General features: G+C 39.0%; 1 protein-coding gene across 3 annotated transcripts in view; it reads right to left on the reverse strand.

Annotated features, from left to right (window-relative positions):
• LOC148400706 (CUB and sushi domain-containing protein 1-like) overlaps positions 1 to 22,343 on the reverse strand; it is a 276,392-nt gene that overhangs the window by 163,073 nt on the left and 90,976 nt on the right. For all 3 annotated transcript variants that reach the window (XM_088370818.1, XM_088370816.1, XM_088370817.1), the window contains one exon: positions 17,638 to 17,854. In XM_088370818.1, the coding sequence (XP_088226944.1) occupies positions 17,638 to 17,854 (217 nt within the window). The remainder of the gene's footprint in view (positions 1 to 17,637; positions 17,855 to 22,343) is intronic.

Raw genomic sequence — 22,343 nt, forward strand, 5'->3', positions numbered from 1 at the left:
TGCAAATCTGACAAACCCTAACCAAATATGGAGCACTTCACGTATTGATTGGCAGTAAATTGCAATCATTGCTACTATTCCACTGAGTAGTAACTGCATGACTGACATTCAAGTCACAATTGACTGACATTGGTTTCCCTTTTAAAGATGAGGAGCGCAACCATTTAAAAAAAGGGGGTGAATAAGCCTGCTAATTAGAAATGTATTATAAAGCTGCAGTTGAAATGATTCTGACTGAATAGTCCAAAATGGCCATGTGAACCTAAATAAGCCTTCAAGAATACATTTGATCTTTCACGCAAGCAGATTGATTTATGCTTGTGTTAAAGTCACCAAGCAAAACACTGACAACATTGCATTGCATTAAATTAGATTTATTGTAAATGTTGAAAAGATTATAATGAATATAAAAAAAAATCCCCCCAAATATATGAATCGAGCAAATTAATTACTGACAAGCCATATCGAAAATGGATGACTAGATGCTTTTTTTTTTTACATGCTTTAAAAGAGACTCGAGCACACACACGCACACACACAATGAAGCCTCTCTCCTAAGCAGTGTATATTATTGCGAGCCAAAAAGTTTTCACTATCTCACAAGGTCTGCACAAGTTAAGCTTCATGGCTGACTTTGACAAAGAGTAATGTTTCTCCTTGAAGCTAATCTACATTAAAATGGAGGCTTTGTAGCAAAAGGTGAAAGGTGAAAACTGAGAGCGTAAAGCATAAACTCAGCCAATATGTCTGTTTACAAACTATGAGTAAGGCTTTTTTCATTGACGAGGAAGAAGCAGAAATGTTTAATGTCTCTTCATTTTAAGAAATGACTAAGTGCAATAGAAATACAGTTGTATGTTTCAATGAAATAGAACTTTTTGCTGTAACATGAAAAAAATCCTGAATCAGAAAAATTTAAAGCGCAATAAGAAAAACACATACCATTACACATATAATTTAAATGCTACGCAATGGAATAAAATCTGTGACGATACTGACATCAGACACTGTGAATTGATTTGGTCTACAAAGAGTTGGTCAAGGATGACAAAGACAACCAATGAAAAAGAACATACTGGGGACAATAAGAACAATCGATGTCATCAATCCAAAAGTAACATAAAGGTCTATGAAAAAAAAAAAGAACAGTGGAAAAAAAAAAGAATGATTTGGCCTCAAAGCAAGGACAAAAGGGACAGAAAGTAAGTAATGGAGCTTGTGGGAAAGCAACAAACAAAAAGACAAATGGAAAGCGAGTTAAGAGAGGAAACTGGGGGGGAAATGCGCAAAGGACAGGACCAAGGGGAGTGAAGTATGTGATGGGACTGGACAGACACAAAGTCTTGCATCATTTTCTTCAAGGGGATAGTTTTTTTTGCAGTCAGTGTTGCTAAAACGGAACCATTTCTTGATCAATCCATGCAATACTTTAAAGCTTTAATAAGTAATGAAGGGAAATGTCAAGCAATTGTGTCGTTCCTTAAAGCCGTGCTTTGTCCGGTCCCTCACCTAAAATCTGTTTGCTATGGCTGAGCCTGCCAAGGGCATAAAGCAACAAACAACTTTTATATCCTTGGGATATACCTTATCCACCACGATAAGGTGAGAGGCAGAAGAAATCATGTGTGATGTTTTGCACAAACACAAGCACAATTTAACATTACATCTGGATTTAACAAGAACAAGAGAGCTTACTCTACGGGATTCGACATTCATCTTAATTAAACTAATTAACACAATTATTTAAAACGCTGTCAACCTAGTGAAAGTTGATTGCACTATTCAAGTAGATCCTTTGTATGCTTTACAAAGTTATTGTAAGCTTTTATTTAAGTACTAAATTATTGCCACTTAATGCTTAATTACTGCTAAAGAGTCATGCCTTCAGAGAACAGGAGAAATACTCCCCTACCATTTAGACATGAGTTATTTTTAACACTACACTAAATACAAGAAAAAAAAGGCACACAAAGAACAAGAATATAACATCACGGGAATTTATGTAATTACACATTTTGGGTGTTTATATGGACTAAATGGGACTGGGCTCTCTTCAATTGGTACATGATAAATACTTTTGGAGTGGCTAATATTCTGTGAGCTTTTATTTCTTTTCACGATCGAAAGGAAAAATCAAGATTGCTTGTTTTCTATTAGATAAAAACATGAGAAAATTGCTATCCAACCCAGATATGTATTTAATGCAGATGAAGGAACAAGTCCCCTGCTCTGGGATAAGTCAGAGCAATGAAATGCGTCCTGAGTGTTGGCCAAAACACACAAACACATGCACGCACACACACAAACAACTGTCACTCAGGTAATGAGCAGTAATCGCCTGTACGGTACAGATGGGCCATCTTGGCCGTGTCATTTCTCTCTGCCTCACCTTCTTAGTTTGTTGCACTGCACACTTCCTCATAATCAGGACAAACCATTGATCCTACACTGCTATGTGACATCTATTGAAAAGTAAGTGGGCTTGCTTTAAAATATGGGACAGATGATATCGTCGGTCAGCTGTCCAGTCAGTCATCCAGTTCATGCGATGAGACAGCCACTTCGTGAGAGCAAGCTTTACAGTCAGATGACCAATCACTCAGCTTGCCTGTGTGCTTTTGCGGCATCCATCTGTCTTGACTGCCTATCTGAATCTTTTTGTCCATCCTCAACTCTGCCTACTGGTCCATAATATTGACGAATTCTCTCACGTTACTTTTACACATGTAAATTGATTTGGCCACTTATTTATAGATATGTTATTAATTTTTGAAGACTATTGCTGAAAATGTGCAAAGACTGAGAACTGCAGTCTTCAAATGTTACGTTTAACTGTTTTTATCATTTCCATTTTCCTTTTTTTGGTGATGGTTAAAACGGTGCCTCGTGACACACTTTAGAAACCAGCATGAGTCGCATCTGCTGTTATTTGGCGCAACTGCGACATGCAAGTAGCTAGCTAGCTATAATTACATAACTTTGGATAGTCTGCAGGCATGGCCACTTTGGAGCACCTCGTTGTTGGCCATGAGTGCACACATGTCACAGAGAAGAAACAGAGGAGCAAGGGGTAGTCTGACGTGACAACCAACTTCAGGACAGAGGCTTCACAGTGACATCGGTGCTTTGGAGCACCTCATTGTTGCGGGCGTGGAAAAGCACTGCAATGACCCGACGGGATACATTGCAGCCAGGCTCTGAGCTGATATATTTTCTGGCCTCAAACATTTATCTGGGGGCAGAAGAAAGGTGCAAGACATTTTTTTCCTCTCTCTTTCAGGATATAGTAAAGGTATTTGACTTCTTCCAAATATGTGAAAACAGTGTGAGGATGGCCTGTTCCGGTTTTCAGATATAGGAAAGAAATTTTGGCACAGATATTTTAGCACAGTCTAATTATGTATACAAATGAGTTATTTCCCAGAATTTAAATACCACAGATGCTCTGTAGCATCGCGTATATTTAAAAAAAAAAAAAAAAAAAAAAAATGCGGAAAACGCTGTTTAAGCAGTGTGCGGTTTTCTGGTGAACAAATTGACAGTTGAGTGTGTGATTCAAAATAGACTTTCCCATTTTGGAATCAATGGTGCTTTAACAGTTGAGCGAGAATAAGTGAGTCGTGGAGTTCAAACACCTTGACACACACACACAAACACACGCACACACACAGATGCACACACAGAAAGACCTAAGTGCAGCACCAACATGGCCACTGGCAAGCCGTCACCTTTCCACACGATCATCGATTGCAAGTGCATTCAGAAAACCACTGAAAAGGAAACTGCAGTCCATGTGACAAATGCGCTTGTAGAAAGGTAAGATGATAAAGCAAACATACAATATTTAACACATATTGAATTTAGGATAATATCAGAACTATCCGATTAGAATCTTTCATTCTCTCCAGTCATGATATTTAATAGCACTGAAGTCAGGAAGAACTAATGACACAAGCACACGCAAAAATTCATCATTCTCAGTTGATCAATTTTCAATATCAACATCTCTGAGTTACAAACCTGACTCGGCAAAACTACTGTAAAGATGTTCCACAATTTCCTATGACTGCTATACATTAGATGACAAATGTCTCTTCTCAATGACACCTCTTAATGCCAGAAAGTAAAATTTGGTGAGTCATAAAAAATAAAAACTCAAAAAAAGCACTGAACAAATAGTTGCAATTTGTGCTTTCGTGCCAAGAGCACTTGCAGAGTAGAAATATGTCCCTCGGGCGAATGTCTTTGTTTTAACGTGTCATTTTGAAAATGTGGTCCATTTTTAAGGTCTGTCTGGGGCAACTAGCAGTTTTATCAGTGACACCACACAAAGTGAATGGATGGACAGAATGTGCTTGTTGGAGACAAATGACTTAGATAGATTCAATGGGGGGGAAAAGATGAAAAAAAATAAAAGGCAGTCTGTAGCTAGTGAAAAAACAAACATTGAAGCACTATATAAGCAATATAAGCTAATTAAGAAGTGAACTAGATGATATTGGAGATGAAGAAGTTCAATTGGCGGAGATTCACGAACAAACTTTTAATCTGGATACAGGGTGTTATAAATTCTTGGCAAAGCTACTGTTCATTTTGGTATATTTTAAGACCAGCTGGGCAAGACACATAAATGAGTGTCTGAGGCAGTGAATAAATGCGGTGCAATCTTCCTTTTTATCATTACTGAACACAAAACTTATGTTACTAGGACAAGGGAGGTATATGATTGTTAGGGATTGGTTTTATTTGTGTTCCAATAACTGAGGTTGCAAAATGGTCAACACTACTTTGCGGCAACCAGCAGGGGCGCTGTTAATTTAGAAAAGAATCAACAGAAGTTGAGCTACTTTTAAACTATGGCACAACTGCACCAAGGAAACATTATACTTGCCAATAAAGAAAGAATTTTATAATCAAATTGTACGTCTTTTTTATAGATGATTTTATTTTCAGGTGCAGACTACACATGAGACTTTTGAACGTAGACTACAAAGAGTTGGCTAGGTTACCACGAAGCCAACCTCAATTTGAATTTTATAACAAAGGTATTTGAAATGTTCTAACGTGTTATTCCAAGAAAAATTATACCTATTTTGCCTTGGGTGATTATGTAAGTGAGATAGATAACAGAGGGAGTAGGAAAAGTACACCAGATCACAGATCAGCATTGTAGCTCCGCTTCAGGGTTGGAAGGAGTTAAGTGCCGTACACTCTTGACGTTTATGAAAGGAGGTTTAGAACTGTGCCATCCCCTAGTGTCCTTAACAAACACAGCAGCGCATACCACTTATATTCAAAGACTGACACCAACGAACAGAGTTTAGTGTCAAGAGCTTGTTCAGCAGGTGTTAAATGTTTAATACGGTTGAGCTCATGTCTGACTTGCTGCTTTTCCCATGCAAATTCCCCAAAGTTTGATGCCAATAAATAATATGAAGGTCTACAAGACAGATTACAGTTTCAATTAAATTCGTTCATTGGTTGAGTGCTTCATGTTTGGAATTCACTTTGAATGTATGTCCTTGTCTTTTAATTCACACCTCAACAACGAGGGAAAACGATGCTGCTTCCTGAGCAGTATTATATCAATTGTATTTTATGATTGTAACAACTGTTTTTAAATGCCTTCCAAATTATTTCTTTAACACTTCAACAAAATTATTTATATTTTCTCTGTTTAGCTTGTCTAGGTTCAGCCTCACTTAACATATTTAAATCATGTTAATTGACTGATGCAGGGTGCCAAATAAGAATTAAACCTCTGGAGGTATGTTTTACTCAACAGCCAGGTGAAACAATACAAATTTCTTTACTGACTGTTCTTGAGTATAATTACTTGAAAATTATATTTAAGGATAATATATTAATTTAACATGTCAAATAAATTTAGTTTCATTCAAAAACTCAAAACAAGAATCAAACATAAAAAGTGTGTTCCAGATATAGACTGTGGCTTGTGCTTGCTTTTCTCTGACACTATTTTTAAGGTATATTTATTGAGAACAAAGCCTAAGTTTGCTTTGATATTTCTTGTCAAAAGACAAATCTTGTGGTTTTGTAAGATCAAAATCAAAGATGGGTATCCATATATTCAACATCATCTCTAACAGATGAGGTTTCATCACACATTTTAGGAGGAAACGTGTGTGTGTGGCAACAGGATCTCACACACACAGACACACCCTATCAATCAATCAAGTATGTGAAGGTAAAGTTTAAGTCAACATAGCCTGCATTAATTTTTTTTATTTTTTTTCCACACATTGCAGATATAGAAGCACATTTTTTCACAAACATTGAACCTTCATTTCTCTTCTGTCCACTATCCTAGTTATTCGCTCTATCATTTTTTTTCACACATTGTAGATATAGAAACACAATTCTTCACAAACATTGAACCTTCATTTCACTTCTGTCCATTTTCCTAGTTATTCGCTCTATCTGAGCGAAAGAAACATCCATCAAAGTGCTGATAGATAAACAACCTTCACACAAGTATGCACACAACTATAATTGTCGAACACATTGTTAAATGCGTCAAACCTTGACCAAGAAATAAAATCTACAGGGACCTAGCCCGATGCAGCTGTCAAACTGGCAAGCTTCGATTGTAATCAAAGAAAACTGCAATGTTAACCATGTGAGACTCACCTATCCGCACTGCAAAAATCTCTTTTTCCCCTCTCTATGCTGCTTTGCGGTCCTCTAGGCACAAACTTGGCAGAAACTGCAAAGACCTACAAATCTATCCGAAGCAGGGCAGCTGTGCAATGTTCTGTTTTTCATTACATTTAAATGAATAGCATCAATGTGTACCCACGACCCAAAGTGATCTAGTTAATTAATTCGGTACAAATTAATAAGGCCCACATTTTAAAATCCTGCATAACTGGATAATCACTTGGCAAAAGTCAACACGCATGCAATGATGCTGCACGTGTGGATGAATGCCGAGAATGTAAACAGAAGTTGTCTCCCAATTGTCCTGTGCAAAACAAGTAAGAAAAACTTTTAGGCATTAAAAACAAACTATAAAAATTGCTCTTGTGAAGGCACACCAGCACATACTGTGTTGAATTTATTTGATATCAAAGCCTTTAAAAGGACAACAATGCTCAATTGTGATTGACACTGTCCATTCATAACTTAATTTTAGTATCATTGCAACTTTTTCCCTCATAATATGGTGTCCTTATTGTCCTTAACTTTGCTCTCTAAGACATTTTATACTCATAGTTACTATTGTTTATTGTTTACGCGTGGTTGTCATCACCGATTCATGCGTATACTTTTGCTCTGCTTTTCTGCATTAGTGTAAGTGTGTGTGTGTGTGTGTGTGTGTGTGTGTGTGTGTGTGTGTGTGTGTGTGTGTGTGTGTGTGTGTGTGTGTGTGTGCGCGCGTGCGCGTGTGTGATTATGTGTCAGACCACAATGAAAAGCATATAATCCGGTGCTATGGGCAATATCAACAGAGGAACGACTGCGCTAAAGTAGGGCATGCTTCCCTTCCACATACACAAGAGCACACGCACACACACACACACATACATACACACGCAGTCACGGCATCACCAGTCCACCGTGGGGGGAAAAGCATTATTTGACAAACCATTCAAATGAATTCTCTTTGCTTCTGAGAGAGCGCCATAGAAGGCACGCTTTAGATGCAGGAAATGAGCATCAGGAGAGAGAACCCCTTCCCCTCTATGTTCTGTCCTCTACCCTCCTCTTCCCCCTCACATCAGCCTGTCCCCTGTGTCAGGTGCAGCTTAGAATCCCCTGACACGTGTCCTCTTCATGCAGGTAACTCTCTGTTGGTGTGTGAGCGTGTGCTGTATGCGTGTAAGTGACTATGCGCTGCAACATCCGTGCGGATTTCTGACAAGGTGTGAACATTGAAAGCCTTTAAAGTCGGATGCATACCCCTAAAGGCTGTGCGGCAAGGGCACCTTTGCAAACTCTGGAAACACATATGCACCTAACCATATTCACACATGTCTACATGTCACAAACATGACAAAAGCACATGTTGGCACCTTTGCTTCAATTCGAATGAACAGACGTTGTCATATATTGGTGTGTGTGTGTGTGTGTGTGTGTGTGTGTACGCACGCATGCATGCACACACACACACACACACACATATATCATTTCATCTGGATTTTTGGTCATCAAGCTAAGATTTATCTGGGATTTTTTTTCCAGAGGTAAGAAATGTCCTTAATGGAAGGCTCATTTGTTCTTTAGGTTGCAGCAGCACCACCAGTAAGACTGCACATCCCAAGTACCCGTTTTGAATGTTATTACTCCATTAAATGGCCGCAGTGTAGTTATTCACACCGTTAGAGTGGTTTAGATGGGGAATCCAATAAGCTTCAAGGTTGCAGGTACTACAATTAAAATGCCTTCAGTTTCAAGAAAAGGTTCATTTTGTACTTACTAAATGAGCAAATGCGCTCAATCTGCAGGATTCCAATTATACTAACACTAACACTACCCCTCCCCCGTCTGTCTCTGTATTGTTTTTCATTTGGCATTGTGACAATACAAATCCACATGCTCAGTCAGCAGTTGAGAGTTTATTTATGAGCTAATTCATGTTGGTAACAATCGCAATTAAGTCTGTTTTAAAAATGTCCAGGAGGATTATTGACTGACAAATTACATAATTGCGCAAGAGTTGATGTACATAAAGATAGAGGATACAGATGGTGTCTTCATAGTCTGAAATAAACATTAAACTGAAAGGAATTTTAGTGGCAGGAATCCCAGCAACTGATGATGTACGTCCAACATCATTTAAACATAACTATATAGTTAAAGATTTAAAAGAGGAGTAGACAATGTAATTCAGGACTAGAAGTGACAATTATTTGGTGAGTTGAAGCTTTTTCTAGTGATGATAGTAGAAGTCATGTCCAAACTGTCATGATAACTTTGGCCTTAGATGAACATAAATATAAACATTAAAAAAAAACATTTTCAGGGCATGAAAAACATTTTAGTTGTTGCTTTTAATGATCCCATTAACAGGCTTGGGTTTTCTAACTTTTTACATCACTACATTGGACTTTATCTTCGTTCCATCAGCAATTTTTCAATTTCTCTTGCGCTCATCTGTATCGACTTTTTTGATGTCTGTCTCTCTGCCTCACCATCTCTCTATCTCCCGCTCTCTTTCCACACACGCATACACAAAACACCACACGTAAAACCACTTCACTTCAACATTAATTTGTGAACATTTGTCAAACATTGTTCAAAAGTTAATCAGCACTTACCAAATCATTGTTTCTCAGTTCAATCCCCGGATTATTCCATGCTGTGTTTCTCTTGACCTTTGTGTCTACTCTTTCCTGGTGTTCCCCCTCTGTTTGTTTGACTACATGTGGCAGCCTCCCCTTTAGGATTAAAAGGCTCATAAAAGTGGCTAGGTCTTCTTGGCAGCCATTCCATTTTTTAGTGACTTTGTAATAAATTGTTCGACATTTCAGCAAACAGATTCAGCTGTTGTAATATGGACTATTTTTCATATTTATGTAGTGTTATTTTTTCTTTTTAAGAAAACATTAAGTTCTTCAAAATGCACTTTGGATATTTTCAAAAATTTTCAACGCCCGCCCCAAGCTGTTACCTTGGAAGGAGCATCAACATTTAAATTAATTTAATATAATAAATTATAAAGAAAATTTTCCACAAAAAAAAGTTCGTTTTTACCATCATCGCTTGCAGTGAAATCATTTACCTACTCCTGAGAAAGAACTACACAAACTGAAATGACTTCTTTTGTTCGAATTGTGACGTGTTTTTGATCAACATTTAATGACATTTCTTGATCAATAAAACTTTCTCGCGAGAGAGAGTGTGCGCAAGACGTAAAGCTTGTTCTTCAGGACATTGCTTTATTCTCCAGTGTGTGTTCCAATTCAAAGATTGCACATAAGAATCTGATATATTGCCCAGTGGAGCGGAACTAGAGTTTCTTGGATGTGAGGTGTGCAGCAGTGGCTCTCCAGTGAAGTGATTGTATTAACACTAAAGTGGCAGCTGTAAAGGTCTGATGGCCCGGGCCAGTAACCCTGCCAGGAGAAGGCTCAAGATGCCATCTCCTCTGCCTGCCAACATCCAATCTCCATTTGCTTTTAGTAGTAAATACCTTTACAGGATCACATCAATCTTCCCGGCTTTATGTTTTCAAGCTAACACACAACCTCTACACTTAAAACACATTCCGTTTTTATCTCTCCTTTCCTCGTCCTCCTCCATATCAGCAGCCTCATATTTGCTGGCATGTGACTATAAAATAAACTTTTGCGTACAGAGGGGAAGTTTTTTGCAATGTAGCGATTTTTGATTAAAACGAATGGAAAATGAGCATTTTTGAAGCTTCTTCCTAAAATATTCAATGTAGGTGTGTTTCGTGTGACAAATCAGCCTGACCGCTCCATTGAATTTGTCAGCCATCTATAATCATTTCAGAGTGATGTGGCAAACGAGTGTGCCATGAGAGATCATCAGAGTTTAAGGACAACTCATTAAATAACCTCAAAAAAAAAAAACTCAACACCTACTCGCACACAAGTCAAGCAAGGAATAGAATGTTCTAATTTTTCACAATACAAACAGCCTACACATCCAAATTTGACATTTCAATACACCCACTATACTGTAAGCCAGTTGCCTACCATTCATACAATTTGCATATTAAATGCTGGGGGAAAAAAAACAGGCTATCTGAGTTTGTCGGAAAACATGCTCATGAGTTTGCACACTTTTTGGGTGGTGAGAAAGAAGGAAATAACATAGCAGAATGACAAATGGGAGAGATATGGCTGGTGCTAATATAAGACCCTGCACTCATGTTTATGGATTCACTGACAAGCCATTATTGACAATAGTCTCTGTCGACAGACTCAAAAAAAAATGTTATGCTGCATCATTATTAATGTTGTCAAGAAAATAATGGTTTCCAGTAGTCAAAATGCAATGCAATACTTATTCAAAAACCAACTTGAGGAAAATCCTTTCATGACTAAAACCATGTGAACAACTCTTAAGATTTCATTTTGAGGAGATGAAATTTCACAGAAAACATCATTTTCATTTTGGTTCACTAGGCAGCTGAGTAGTACTTTCTAAGTGGACGTTATAAAAAGAAATGTTATTTACCAGTGCAAGTAACAGTAATGAAGATAACTTCTTTTGATTTTCGCATGTTCAATAAAGTGCTTCCTCCAATAAATTCTTTTTAAAAAGACGGTCTTTGGGAGTGTTTTCTCACTTTTTCCTCCACCTTGATGTAGCTGAAACAAACATATCTGAACTTTCAGGGTGTGATTTGATATTCACACCAAGCAAACACCCAAAGGAAGGAGGTGGGAGGTGGGGGTCGGATAAATCCCGGCTCAGATGTTCTAAAAATGATAGGCAGCCATTCTGTCAGCCTGTTAGTCAGCCAGTCAAGCAGTGCGGAGAAGAGCGCCAGGGGCGTGGTATTTAAATGCCCGTGCACATTATGTCTTATGATGTACACAGTTTTGAAATGCAAAGCAGAAATCAATTGCTATGCCTAGCGGATTGAATTAAATAAGGATGAATTCAGGTTGCACTCTCGATTTGACTGTGCCTTATAAACTCCTCCCCTGGCACGATGGTTAAATTAAAAAAAAAAGTGTATAATGTCATCACCGATTTATCTGTGAGCCTTCCTGTGTGCAGTTTGTATTGGTGTTCTGCATATTGAATGCAACAAAATGAACTGCCAGGCTGTGTGATGTCGAAAAGACCTCATTTCATGCAGCATCAAAGGTGTAACTCGTGTGTAGTATCCGGTTTCCTCTTCCTTTCCCCTTGTCCTTTTTTTTTTGTAGTAGCTCATAGCTACACTCTTTTTGTAAAGAGAGAACCAAGTAAGTGGACTTACATTCCAAGCAGAAAGGTGTCTAAGTACATTCTCTTGATTAAGCGCATCTTTGAGGAAGAACCCTATACTCTTGTTGGCCTGACAGAGTGTAAGTAAGCTAAAGTAAATTCAATGCTACGCGAGTAAGTAAAATTTAGGGTGACTTGATTTAATTTGATTTTAACAAATCAATTGGGAGTTTAAGATCAGGGGATGTTTGAGAATAATTGTCAATTTTTTGGATATGTGAAGCCCTTTGAGACTTGTTTGTGATTTAGGGCTACATAGATAAACTTGACTTGACTCGACTTAAAAAACTAAAATACCTGTCCAGTTGTCACATTTATAAATAAAAGTGTGTACAAGGGTGTGTGCAATGTGGAATAAGCAATTTAAGGGATCAAAATAAGGATTATGTGTGTCAAAAAGACAAACTTGAGACAAGTTAAGCAAATCTCAGATGAAGCACAGCCTTAGTTTTTCTATTAACCAGTGGTTCTTAACCTTTTTACCTTTTTGGAGGTACCGAACCCCATCAGTTTCATACGCGCATTCACCGAACCCCTCTTAAAGGGGGAGGGGGGGGAATGACATACCAGCTCTGCCGAACCCCTGAAGCCAACACACCGAACCCCTAGGGTTCGATCGAGGTTAAGAACCACTGCTATAAACGAAGTGTCAAAATGGTGTCTCGGCTGCTTTTCACCTTTGCTTCTCCAACTCTGCTTTCTCCCATTACATCTCTCCTCGGTGCTGTCTCTTAGCATTAACAGGTGTTTAGTGCAGTAGGAGGCCCGCTGACCTAAATATACTCATCACTCCTACCGCAGACTCCTGCTGAATCACTTCCAAGAAAGCCCCCAGTGACCCTCTCTGTCACTTTCATTCAGTATAACGTCAGACTTTTTAGGCGTTAGAAGGTCCACTTGAAAAATTAATAAGCAAGTACATTATACGCTGCATCCTAAACAACTCTTCAGTCAAGGAGAAAAAAAATCTCACTCTTACATTACATTCTGGCAACTGACGCTAGTACACATGGATGATTTGCCTAACAACAAGTACATTGGGTGTTTCACAAGAGTTGACTGAAAGGTATCATAATCCAATTCACTTTTAGAGCAAATTAAATGTACTCAGGACTGCTGCCAGTACTTGCCTTGGAGGAAGCTTGGAAGCAGGACATACAGATCACACCTGGAGTTTGCAAGATGGACCTAAAAGCATGCCAGCTTGAAAAAGTCAGAAAAAAACTTCTTGGCAAACAATTGTCAAAGGCTGAATTTACTCTGTTTAGAAATTGTGATCAATCGTGTTCTTTTTGTAAGGGGTAAACATTCATTTTGGTCCTGAAATATCGGTTCCTAAATACTGACAAGAATGGTTCAGTCAATCTTTAGAAGGGCCTCAAAAAGAGTCCTGCCACTGCCATTGTGTGTCATCAGGCTAGTGTATTTCTCTAAAGTCAGGTTAGATCAATTCACAAGCAAATGATGACGGTGCTTTTAGCCTCCTTGCTAGTATTGTCCTATTTCTACGTATATTCAAAACAAAAAATGCCTGCACACATTGATATTAGCATGGTCTACAGCTTCCTAACACTTTGCGGCATACTTGTCATCGACGCTATGGTACATGGCATTTAGTTAAGAGAGTTACTCATGCGAGTAGACATCGACTTAAGCGTGCTTGCTAACACCCGTCCAGAACATGTACATATGCACGCACGCACACACACAAAACCAGCATCCCTATGAGTGCTTACTATTTAAAATAAAGGGCTTAAATGTGGGTGCTTATGGAAGATACTAAGCTCATGAAAATAATTCATATATACGTGCATACAATACAAGTATACAAAATGTCAGTTGGGGAGCATTCATGTCTTTTTCCCCCCCTCATCTTGTTCAACTCTTAACATCATGTGGAAATCTCGAACTTTGTGATGAGCTGGTGACAAGTGGAAGCAGCTTAGAGAATTATCAAGAACACAATACGATACAGGCAGACGGACAGACCTACCAACCACAGAGAGACTTAGTTCGACTAGCTTTAGCATCTTCCTTGTGTATTTGTGCGTGCTTACATGTGTGTGTTTAAGTCTTTCGTTGGCCCCGGGTCTCTTTGTTGGCGCGCTTCTGTGCCTCCCTCCTTACTTCAACCCCTCAACTCGACCGCCCTACCTTCGTCCCTCCCCACGCTCCCTCGCTTCGTGTCGCTCTTTGCTTCCCTTGCGGTAGTCTTGGATTAGTTCCATTGCCTGGTTATCTAGTGTTGGCCTATTTTTCACAAGACAGCATTGGTTTTACACTGCACTCACAGGAAAGAAGTGATGAAAGTTTCACTGTGCAAACATACTTCTGAAGTTGTGACATCTTTGACAAGTTAATTTGGGATTGTAATCAGAAATGAAGAGTAAAGCAATCTCTGCTCACATGTGCACGCTACCTCTGTCTTAACTTTGCTATGTTCTGTCTTCCCCAAACAAAGACACTCCCAGAGGACCCCCAAAAAAGAAGGCAGCATGAAAATCAACATTTGTTTTTATGGAACCAAACTACTGAAGAGTCAGTCATTCACACCCCCACCAAGCATACTGCTGTCATATGAAGGCATCCACACAGCAATATATAACTCGAGTGTGTCCGGACAACATTATCCATCACAGAAGTTAGTGATCTGACATTTTTCTCGACATAAGTCAGTGTAGTAGTATAACATGATTTTCTAGCACACGACAAGGTCATCAAATCATTACCAATATCCTAAAACATTTTACTAGCATAGCTTAGACATGCATTCTTTAGCAATAAACTACATTTTAAAAAGAGCTGAGGAAAATTTGGGTCCCCACTTAAAGATGCCCTTTTAATAATTCACAGTGTGTAAGCATGAGCGATGGCGGCAGTAAAAAGTGTCTACGGTCAGCTGGATTTCACTCAAATGCATTTGATTTTAGTGGCGACAAGCTACAGAGTAGCAATTGAAGAGTAACTTTGAAACATCTTCCTCAGCATATTCTTAAGTGTTGCTACCTGTCCTTACACGTCATGTTCCAATAAATCAAAGTTTTACATCAACTCTTCATTTCTCAATCCAGGAGTAAAAAGGTTTGTTGGGAATTCAATGGTACAGTCCCGTTAGTCCTTTTTAAGTTCAGCAAGCACAAGGTGGATCTTGGCTATTCTGTTTCACAAACAAATAGGAAATAAAGATGTGCGCACTGTTGCCATCTTTCATCAGCGTGAGTAGGATGGAGGAGATTTACTACTGCTGATGCACAGCTGGGGCCGCCGAGGAGAAGCCTCAGATGTCAGGTCCGCCCGTCTTTCCTACGAGATTGCAAAATTTCCCCACATAAGGTCTGAGGACAGTTGCACGGCTGTCTGCAAGAGAAAGATAGAGCCGAGCTCCTCTCTGAGAACAAAGGAAGGAATTCAAGCTCCTATTGCTTTCCTCCGAATGACCACAAGCAATGGGCTCATGTCAGTGTTTCGACAAGGCAGGTTTGAAGTTGCACAACAGAGCACCACTATTCCCCCCACACACACAGCCATATGTAGCTAGAAACAATCATACAAACATTTGTGATTTTAAAACTCGACGTCTGGATTGCTGAAGTTAATTTGAACTTGCTTGCCCACGGTAACTTGGGACTTTGCTTGTGACTCCCACATAAGTACCTTACACCCATCTTGACATGTAAAAATAATCATCATAGGTAATTATAATCATAATTATCATGATTAGAATGAAATTGCTGGTTTCAGTGAGTCGAGAGGAAAAAAAAGTGGAGTCAAAGAGCATCAGCTGTGAGGGATTTGAAAATTGCTCCGAAGGGCCAAGCACAAGTGAGCTGCTGGTACACTTCACTCTCTTGTTGTCTCGACACAGCTGGACTTCACTGGAGGCTGTTGGCACAGCTGTCAACTCACCTTGTGTGGGGACTGCAAGTAGGGTAATGATTGTGCCAACAAGCTTCATGACACACACGTACACACGCACGCACACATATGTGATTTTTTTTTAGTTCTTATATTTCATAACTATAATAGTATTAAATCATAATTCAATTAATTCATTTCTACAATGAATCAGGGGGACTTGTTCCATGCTGTTGTCATAAGTATAAACGAACCACAATGATATATGTCATAAAGGTCCCTCTGCACTAACCACCCATGCAACAACTTAGACCTGCTTTAAGTGAATCTAAAATTTAGTCAACTTGCACGGGGACAAAAATGAAAATGCACACATTTTTATCTCAAAAGCAATCTACTTGTCAAGTAGAAGTGCAGCTCTGTTTGCCAGAAAGCCCAGTATGGTCTTTTTTCCCCCTCACAGATAAATATAGATTACACTGTTTCACTGACTCATAATGAAGTTTATTTTTTTTTAACATAAACCTAAGTTTTAACTGTTTGTAGTAAAGAGGTCTCGTTTGATAAGAGGGTCTAAAGAGCATTGCAAGAATATCTTGGTGAGCAAGCAAAGCATAGCTACACTATCATTATCATTTGAATTATTAGCCAGCCGATATACTCTGTGTGGATAAATAAATGTATTTTCTAGAAGCTCAGTAAAGTCAGCAGTCCTTTTTTCCTCCTCTGGGCAAACCACTAAATAGGTATTCTTCTCACTCAGAGACATAATAAAGCTGCTGGATATAACGTTTTAACAAAAAAATAACACTGTTATCCAAAACTGCACCGGCAAGCTCAAACACAGCAGTGTGTGCCTTCCCAGCTCATCCCTCCTACACACAAACTCTGTGATGAATAAAGCTCCCAACAGCAAGCCAACTCTGTGGACGCTGTTGTAACGACCCTTACTGCACTGCAACAAATCAACCAAATACCGACGCTGCCGGTTCAGCAATGCCTTTTAACTTGGTTGGCATTCTGGCCTGATCATCTTAATGATGACAACATTGGTGTATCGAGTTTATCTTGCATACAGAAAAAGTCCAATTTAAAGCTTACAAAGTACAAGAATTTGACTTACAAAGCAAATCACTTTGACCCATTTTCATTCTTTCAGGGTTAATATCTATGTATATCAAAACTGTTCATGGCCTGATTATGTTTTGTCACAAAAAAATAATGTTTTGAGATTTGAAAAATCATGTTGTGTACCAGGCAAAAGTTCACTACGCTATAGAAGTACTGGTCATTTTTCAAGAAAATATGCTTGAGAGTATTTTTACATTGTCTGTCTACATGTTGCGCCACCATTTTTGTTCAAATGTGTTTGTAATCATCTATGGTATTTGAATTTATTAGTTAGCATCAACAAACGTTACAATGTATTAATTAGCATTTCACAGGGGTGTGTTCAGCAAAGTCCATATCAGAACCTTTATCTCAAATGTTTGATTACAAGTCAAAGTCAGAAAAAGGCTAAATGATAGCACACATCTTGAAAAGCTTTCAACTCAGATCAGTTATATACAGTACCAAGACAACAGTGTGTGCATATATTTGAAACTGCAAATCAATTCAAGCAATATTTTAACTAATGTCCTTAATAATAATAATTTGAACCAATCAAATCAATGCACAATTTATTGCTAATCTTGTATTTATGTAAACTTTGTCCGTCTCCATTCAGCTTCAAAAGGAGATCGTGCGTAACAGAAAATGTGTCTTATTGCATGAGTTGACACCTTTAATCAAGTTAGAGTGACAGCATCAACAGAAAAGATCACCACAAAAAGAATCAAATATTCTAACCTCATTTTTAAGTTCCCAGGCGAAGGTTGTCCATCATATACAGACACCATATCAAAGTCTTCCTCCAGTGCAAGCGTGACGAAGGTGAGCTGGATCCTGTTTCGCTCCCCTGTTATTATCAGCCATGTACAGTTGGCATAGTTGGGATAGCCGTGGGGGAAACCAGGCGATTCTATCGTTCCGTTCAGGCCTTGGATTACACCACCACATGATTCGGCTAAAGGGAAAAAAAGAACACACAAAATCAGGACATTTGTGGCTTTTGGTATTCAAATGGGATTTCAATTGTTTCATAGTTCACACAGATACAGTCAAAGCCACATTCTTCAAAGATTTTAGGACATCAGAAAAAAATGCGTTCTTCAAGTTTCTTCTATCTTCTTATTACCGTGTGTTGAGTTTAATTCATTCCACTCCCCCAAATAATTTCACCTGATAAAACCCTACTCTAATGACAATTAAATAGAACAAAGAATAACATCTTTTATCTTTTTTTCTTCAATTAATTGGACATTGTGTTGCTCCTTTTGGTATAAACGCCTTGGCTACCAGGTAGTAGTATAATGCAGACTGTCACAATTGCTCTGTAAGACAATATTATTGCTGTTCTTCCCAGAGAATTAAAAAACTATATACTTTGAGTATTGTTATATTAACTGTCTTCATGTGTTGCTCCAACATTTGTGTTCAAATGTCTGCTGCCTACACCGGGCCACCATAGTAGTACATCAAATTTAAGATAAGCAAACATTCTTGGGAAAACTAGTAAATCTCCGTCATTCAAAGCACCATTGTACGTAAAATCCATAAATTCAAAGAATATGCAGCGCTAAAAAAGCAGACACCAGCCGCAAAGAAATCATACAATTAGCCCTGATTTCCGAGCATTTAGGGTTCATTCAGTGGCTTTTCATCAGCTGGGAGCTGCAAATCATTCCTTTTTTCCCGTGTACATGGCACAATGATTGTCGCCACTGGGGGGGGGGGGGATACAAACGTTGGACTCGGACTTGAAATTGGCCTCGTGGAAATTAGTCAATGTGAGTGTGTTAAGTCACACGAGATGGAACCCAGCTGCCCCGCAACCCTGAAGACAATAGATGGTTTGGAAAATTCATTGATGGATGGAAGGACTTTACCAACAGACAGTATATACATTATATTAGGTTGGACTATTGGGGCTTTTTCGACTGCCGTGGGGCAACAGCCGTGCTTTTGCATATACGTCAATTAGAGGTTTTATGTAATCAAATGTGGCCTGAAAGCAATGTCGTGGGATTTTGAAGATAAAGCTACATCGTCCAGTGCAGTAAGTGTGCAATGAATGAAAGGCATTTAATTTGTAAGACAGTACAGTAATAAGGTGCCTGTGCATGTGCATGTGATTATTCTTGAGAAATTCAGGCCTGATGAAAACTAATCAGTCAAGTTAATTGACAAGTGAATCATGTAACGTTCAGGAAAAGACTGTGCAAGTCCAGGTTTCAGCACATTGCTGCAAAGGAATAAATGAGCAGTGCAAACACATGCAGAGGGCCAAAACAACAAATAACAGGAACCCAATTAAGACATCAGGATGTGTTCTATGACCAATGTTTTGCCAGCATTTACAAAGTATGATCGTTTATCCCCGTTTGCCTTCATCTCTCATTTCCTGCTGCTCCCCTTAAGAAATACTTTGTACATTTTTATCCTGACATCGCTAGAACGTAGAAACATACATCAATGTGTTTCTAACGTGAAAGTCAGCAGTAGTTCTTTGTCAGATTGATTCATTAAGCTTTTATTGTTGAGAAAACCAGCTCATGTCTACAAGGACAAGCTCCAGTCACCCAAACATTTACAAGCCATGTCTGAGTTTTCAATTTTGTTGTTGTTGTTTTTTGAAAACTTGTTCCTTGCAGGTGTACCAGATGTTTCCACTTGCCCGAAGCAGCCCAAACCGCACATAACTACACGCTGGCAGCGAGTACAACAACAAAACACGTGCAAGAGCCATACATGCGCACACAAACAAACATCAAACCATCTGGAGTGTCTAGATTCATTTCAGATTGTTCTCCGCCGTCTTTCCAACCCAATTCACCTCTCCCTCACAGCACTTGTTATGTATGTCTTTCATTAAATCTCCAGTTGTCTCCCTCTTCTGTCCTCACTCTTTTCCGCTGCCAGATCCCAACATTGAACAGATGGGATGAGTAGGACTTAGCAGATATTTGCATCACATCACATAACATATTGGAGCAACTTACTTGGAAGAGTGCAATGCTTTGGTGAGTTCAACCCAACTCATTTTTTCATGCTTAGAAATGTTTTGTGCACTGTAGCCTCTCTAATATGATGGCTGAAAAACCATATGCTTGGCTCAATAACAGCAATGTACTTTGTCCGGGTGAGCGAGAGGCTTTTTGAAACTGCACATGGATAAGGGAAAGAATGAAACACTCAATCGTTCATTTGTTTTAATGTAAGATAGCCTGCAACAGAAGCTCAAAGGGCCCCCAAAAAAACACAATTCCAGGATGCTGGTCGACCAATTTGTACACTTTTTACATTCATGCTCATTAACTATATCCATTACATTTAGCGCATGTCAGTGGTGAACACAGTGGAGTACCTGCTATATCATGACTTAAGTTACAAGCACTCTACAATAAATGAAGCGAATCTATACTGAAACCAACCACCAGAGAAACGCAGCAAGCTAAGTTACAATAATAAGCTGCAATAAATAGTACATTTAATTTTAATTGATGATTTATTCCCTTCACAGACATGAAGTTGTTTACAACAACAAAAAAAATGTTTTTATTGTTTGTTGGAGGCAAACAAATTGTTACTGTTCCATTCATGGTTGGGGCATGCCTTCACAATATGGAGCTTAAATAACTGGGTTTTCCACAGCAACTTGCAAAAAGCCTTGTTGCATGAAAGCATGATGCCGACTTAGAGGAGAGAAAAATGTCTCCAATTGTCCAATTGTGGTCCTTTCAACGGCCTGAGGATGAAATGATGAAGGCAAATATCCACAAGCACGTTCCCTCGCCTTCTTTACTGGAGCAGAAACATGTCAACTATTAAGACAGAGTATGTCGACGTGTTGTGATGTGATTTGACATACATGTTTGCAGTAGTAGAAACAAACAGACACGTGTGAATCCACACAGATGCACGCAATTCTAACATGTGCAAACAGTCCCACTGTGTCAGTCTTCATTAAAGCGCCACACTAAATCATGTTGCCTTTGATTTATATCTCGTGGGCTTTGTATTTTTCTATGGCCTATTTAATGTACTGTCTTTTATCTAACACAGAGCACCAATGTATATCACTGGATTCCTTATACAGGGAACAAAATGCAATCATTTCTGGCTATAAAGTTCTAAAGTCTCACTCATTAATGGAGAGGCGTCTATGTATATATGCTTGTGAAAGTCTCAGTGAGCAAAGAGGTGGTGCACTGAAGTAGAACTCGACCAGAAGGTCCCCGGTTCATAAATCAGTCGATGTCCACCTCGTTCCACGGCACGCTAGGCCACAAATCAAACGCATCTTTCCAAGTTAAGCTGCAGTGAACTATTGGCTGCAGCCATTCAAGGGAAGCTATAAAAGAGGAGGAGTCTTTTGTATGACATCTTTTTTTTTGTTCTTTTCCCATCCTCCTATTTGTATAATCTCACAAACTGTGCATTTCTACCGTCTATCTGGCCATTCATCTACTGTATGTCCTTCCCTCATGTGGTGTCATTAGGATTACCAGCATCTCCTCCTCCTCCTCCTTAAACAAGCATCATCTACCTCTGTCCTCCACTCACCCCGTGGCTCTCTTTTTACCAAAGTTGTTTCAGGATTAGCGCGACTAAATCCCTCCCTAAATGTCATTAGGCTTTTCAACCTGGCTTCTTTACTGTTATTGTAATATCACATTGTTCTACGCTCTCTTTCGGTGTGATTATTTCTGTTGCACTGCATCCCTTCTTATCCCGCTCGAGTGTTAGCGTGTTTTCAAGCCACCCACTCACCTCCTATATTTATCCTACCAGGAACAAATACCACACCCTCTCTGTCTGTCTTTCTAGCCATTGCCATCAGTAGAGCTCCCTGCCGACCCAATGTCAAACAAGTGGAAGTAAACAGGGCTGTAGTTAAATTGAATCCTCGCCAGAACTTTGGCAGTGGAATAATAGAGCATGTTTTGGTGAAAACTTTTCAACCTGGTTGAACTCACGGATCCAATTTTCCCTCAAAAAAGAGCAAACTATGTGGCTTATTGCTATTTGTTTGATGCAAAATTATGTTTCAAGATAGAAGACATACCCAGTTACCGTCACCATGGCAACTAAGGAAGGAAGAGATGAGACATGTATCATTTCGCACACTCTCATGGGAAGTATTGAGACAATGTCCAGAATAAATCCCAATGACTGTCAAAAAAAACAAAAAAACGCCTCGGACGGACAATAGCAGCAATAGGTGAGATGGATGACGTGTACGTGTGTGTGAGCCTGTGCGTCTGCGAGTGTTTGAAAAGAAAGAAAAAAAAAGACATGATCAAAGAAGCAATTAAGTATGAAGCCAGGACGTGCGCGGGTGAGAATTGCGTGTGATTGCGTGATAGCACCATTTGTATCTCTGTGTTTCTGCGTCAGCAGGAGAAAATACAAGCTTCATTTTTCTTCATTCTTACTTTCTGAGAAAGGCACCA

The sequence above is a fragment of the Syngnathus floridae genome, chromosome 3 (assembly GCF_059516105.1).
Source record: "Syngnathus floridae isolate MCC-2025c chromosome 3, RoL_Sflo_1.0, whole genome shotgun sequence".
Classification (NCBI taxonomy): Eukaryota; Metazoa; Chordata; class Actinopteri; order Syngnathiformes; family Syngnathidae; genus Syngnathus; species Syngnathus floridae.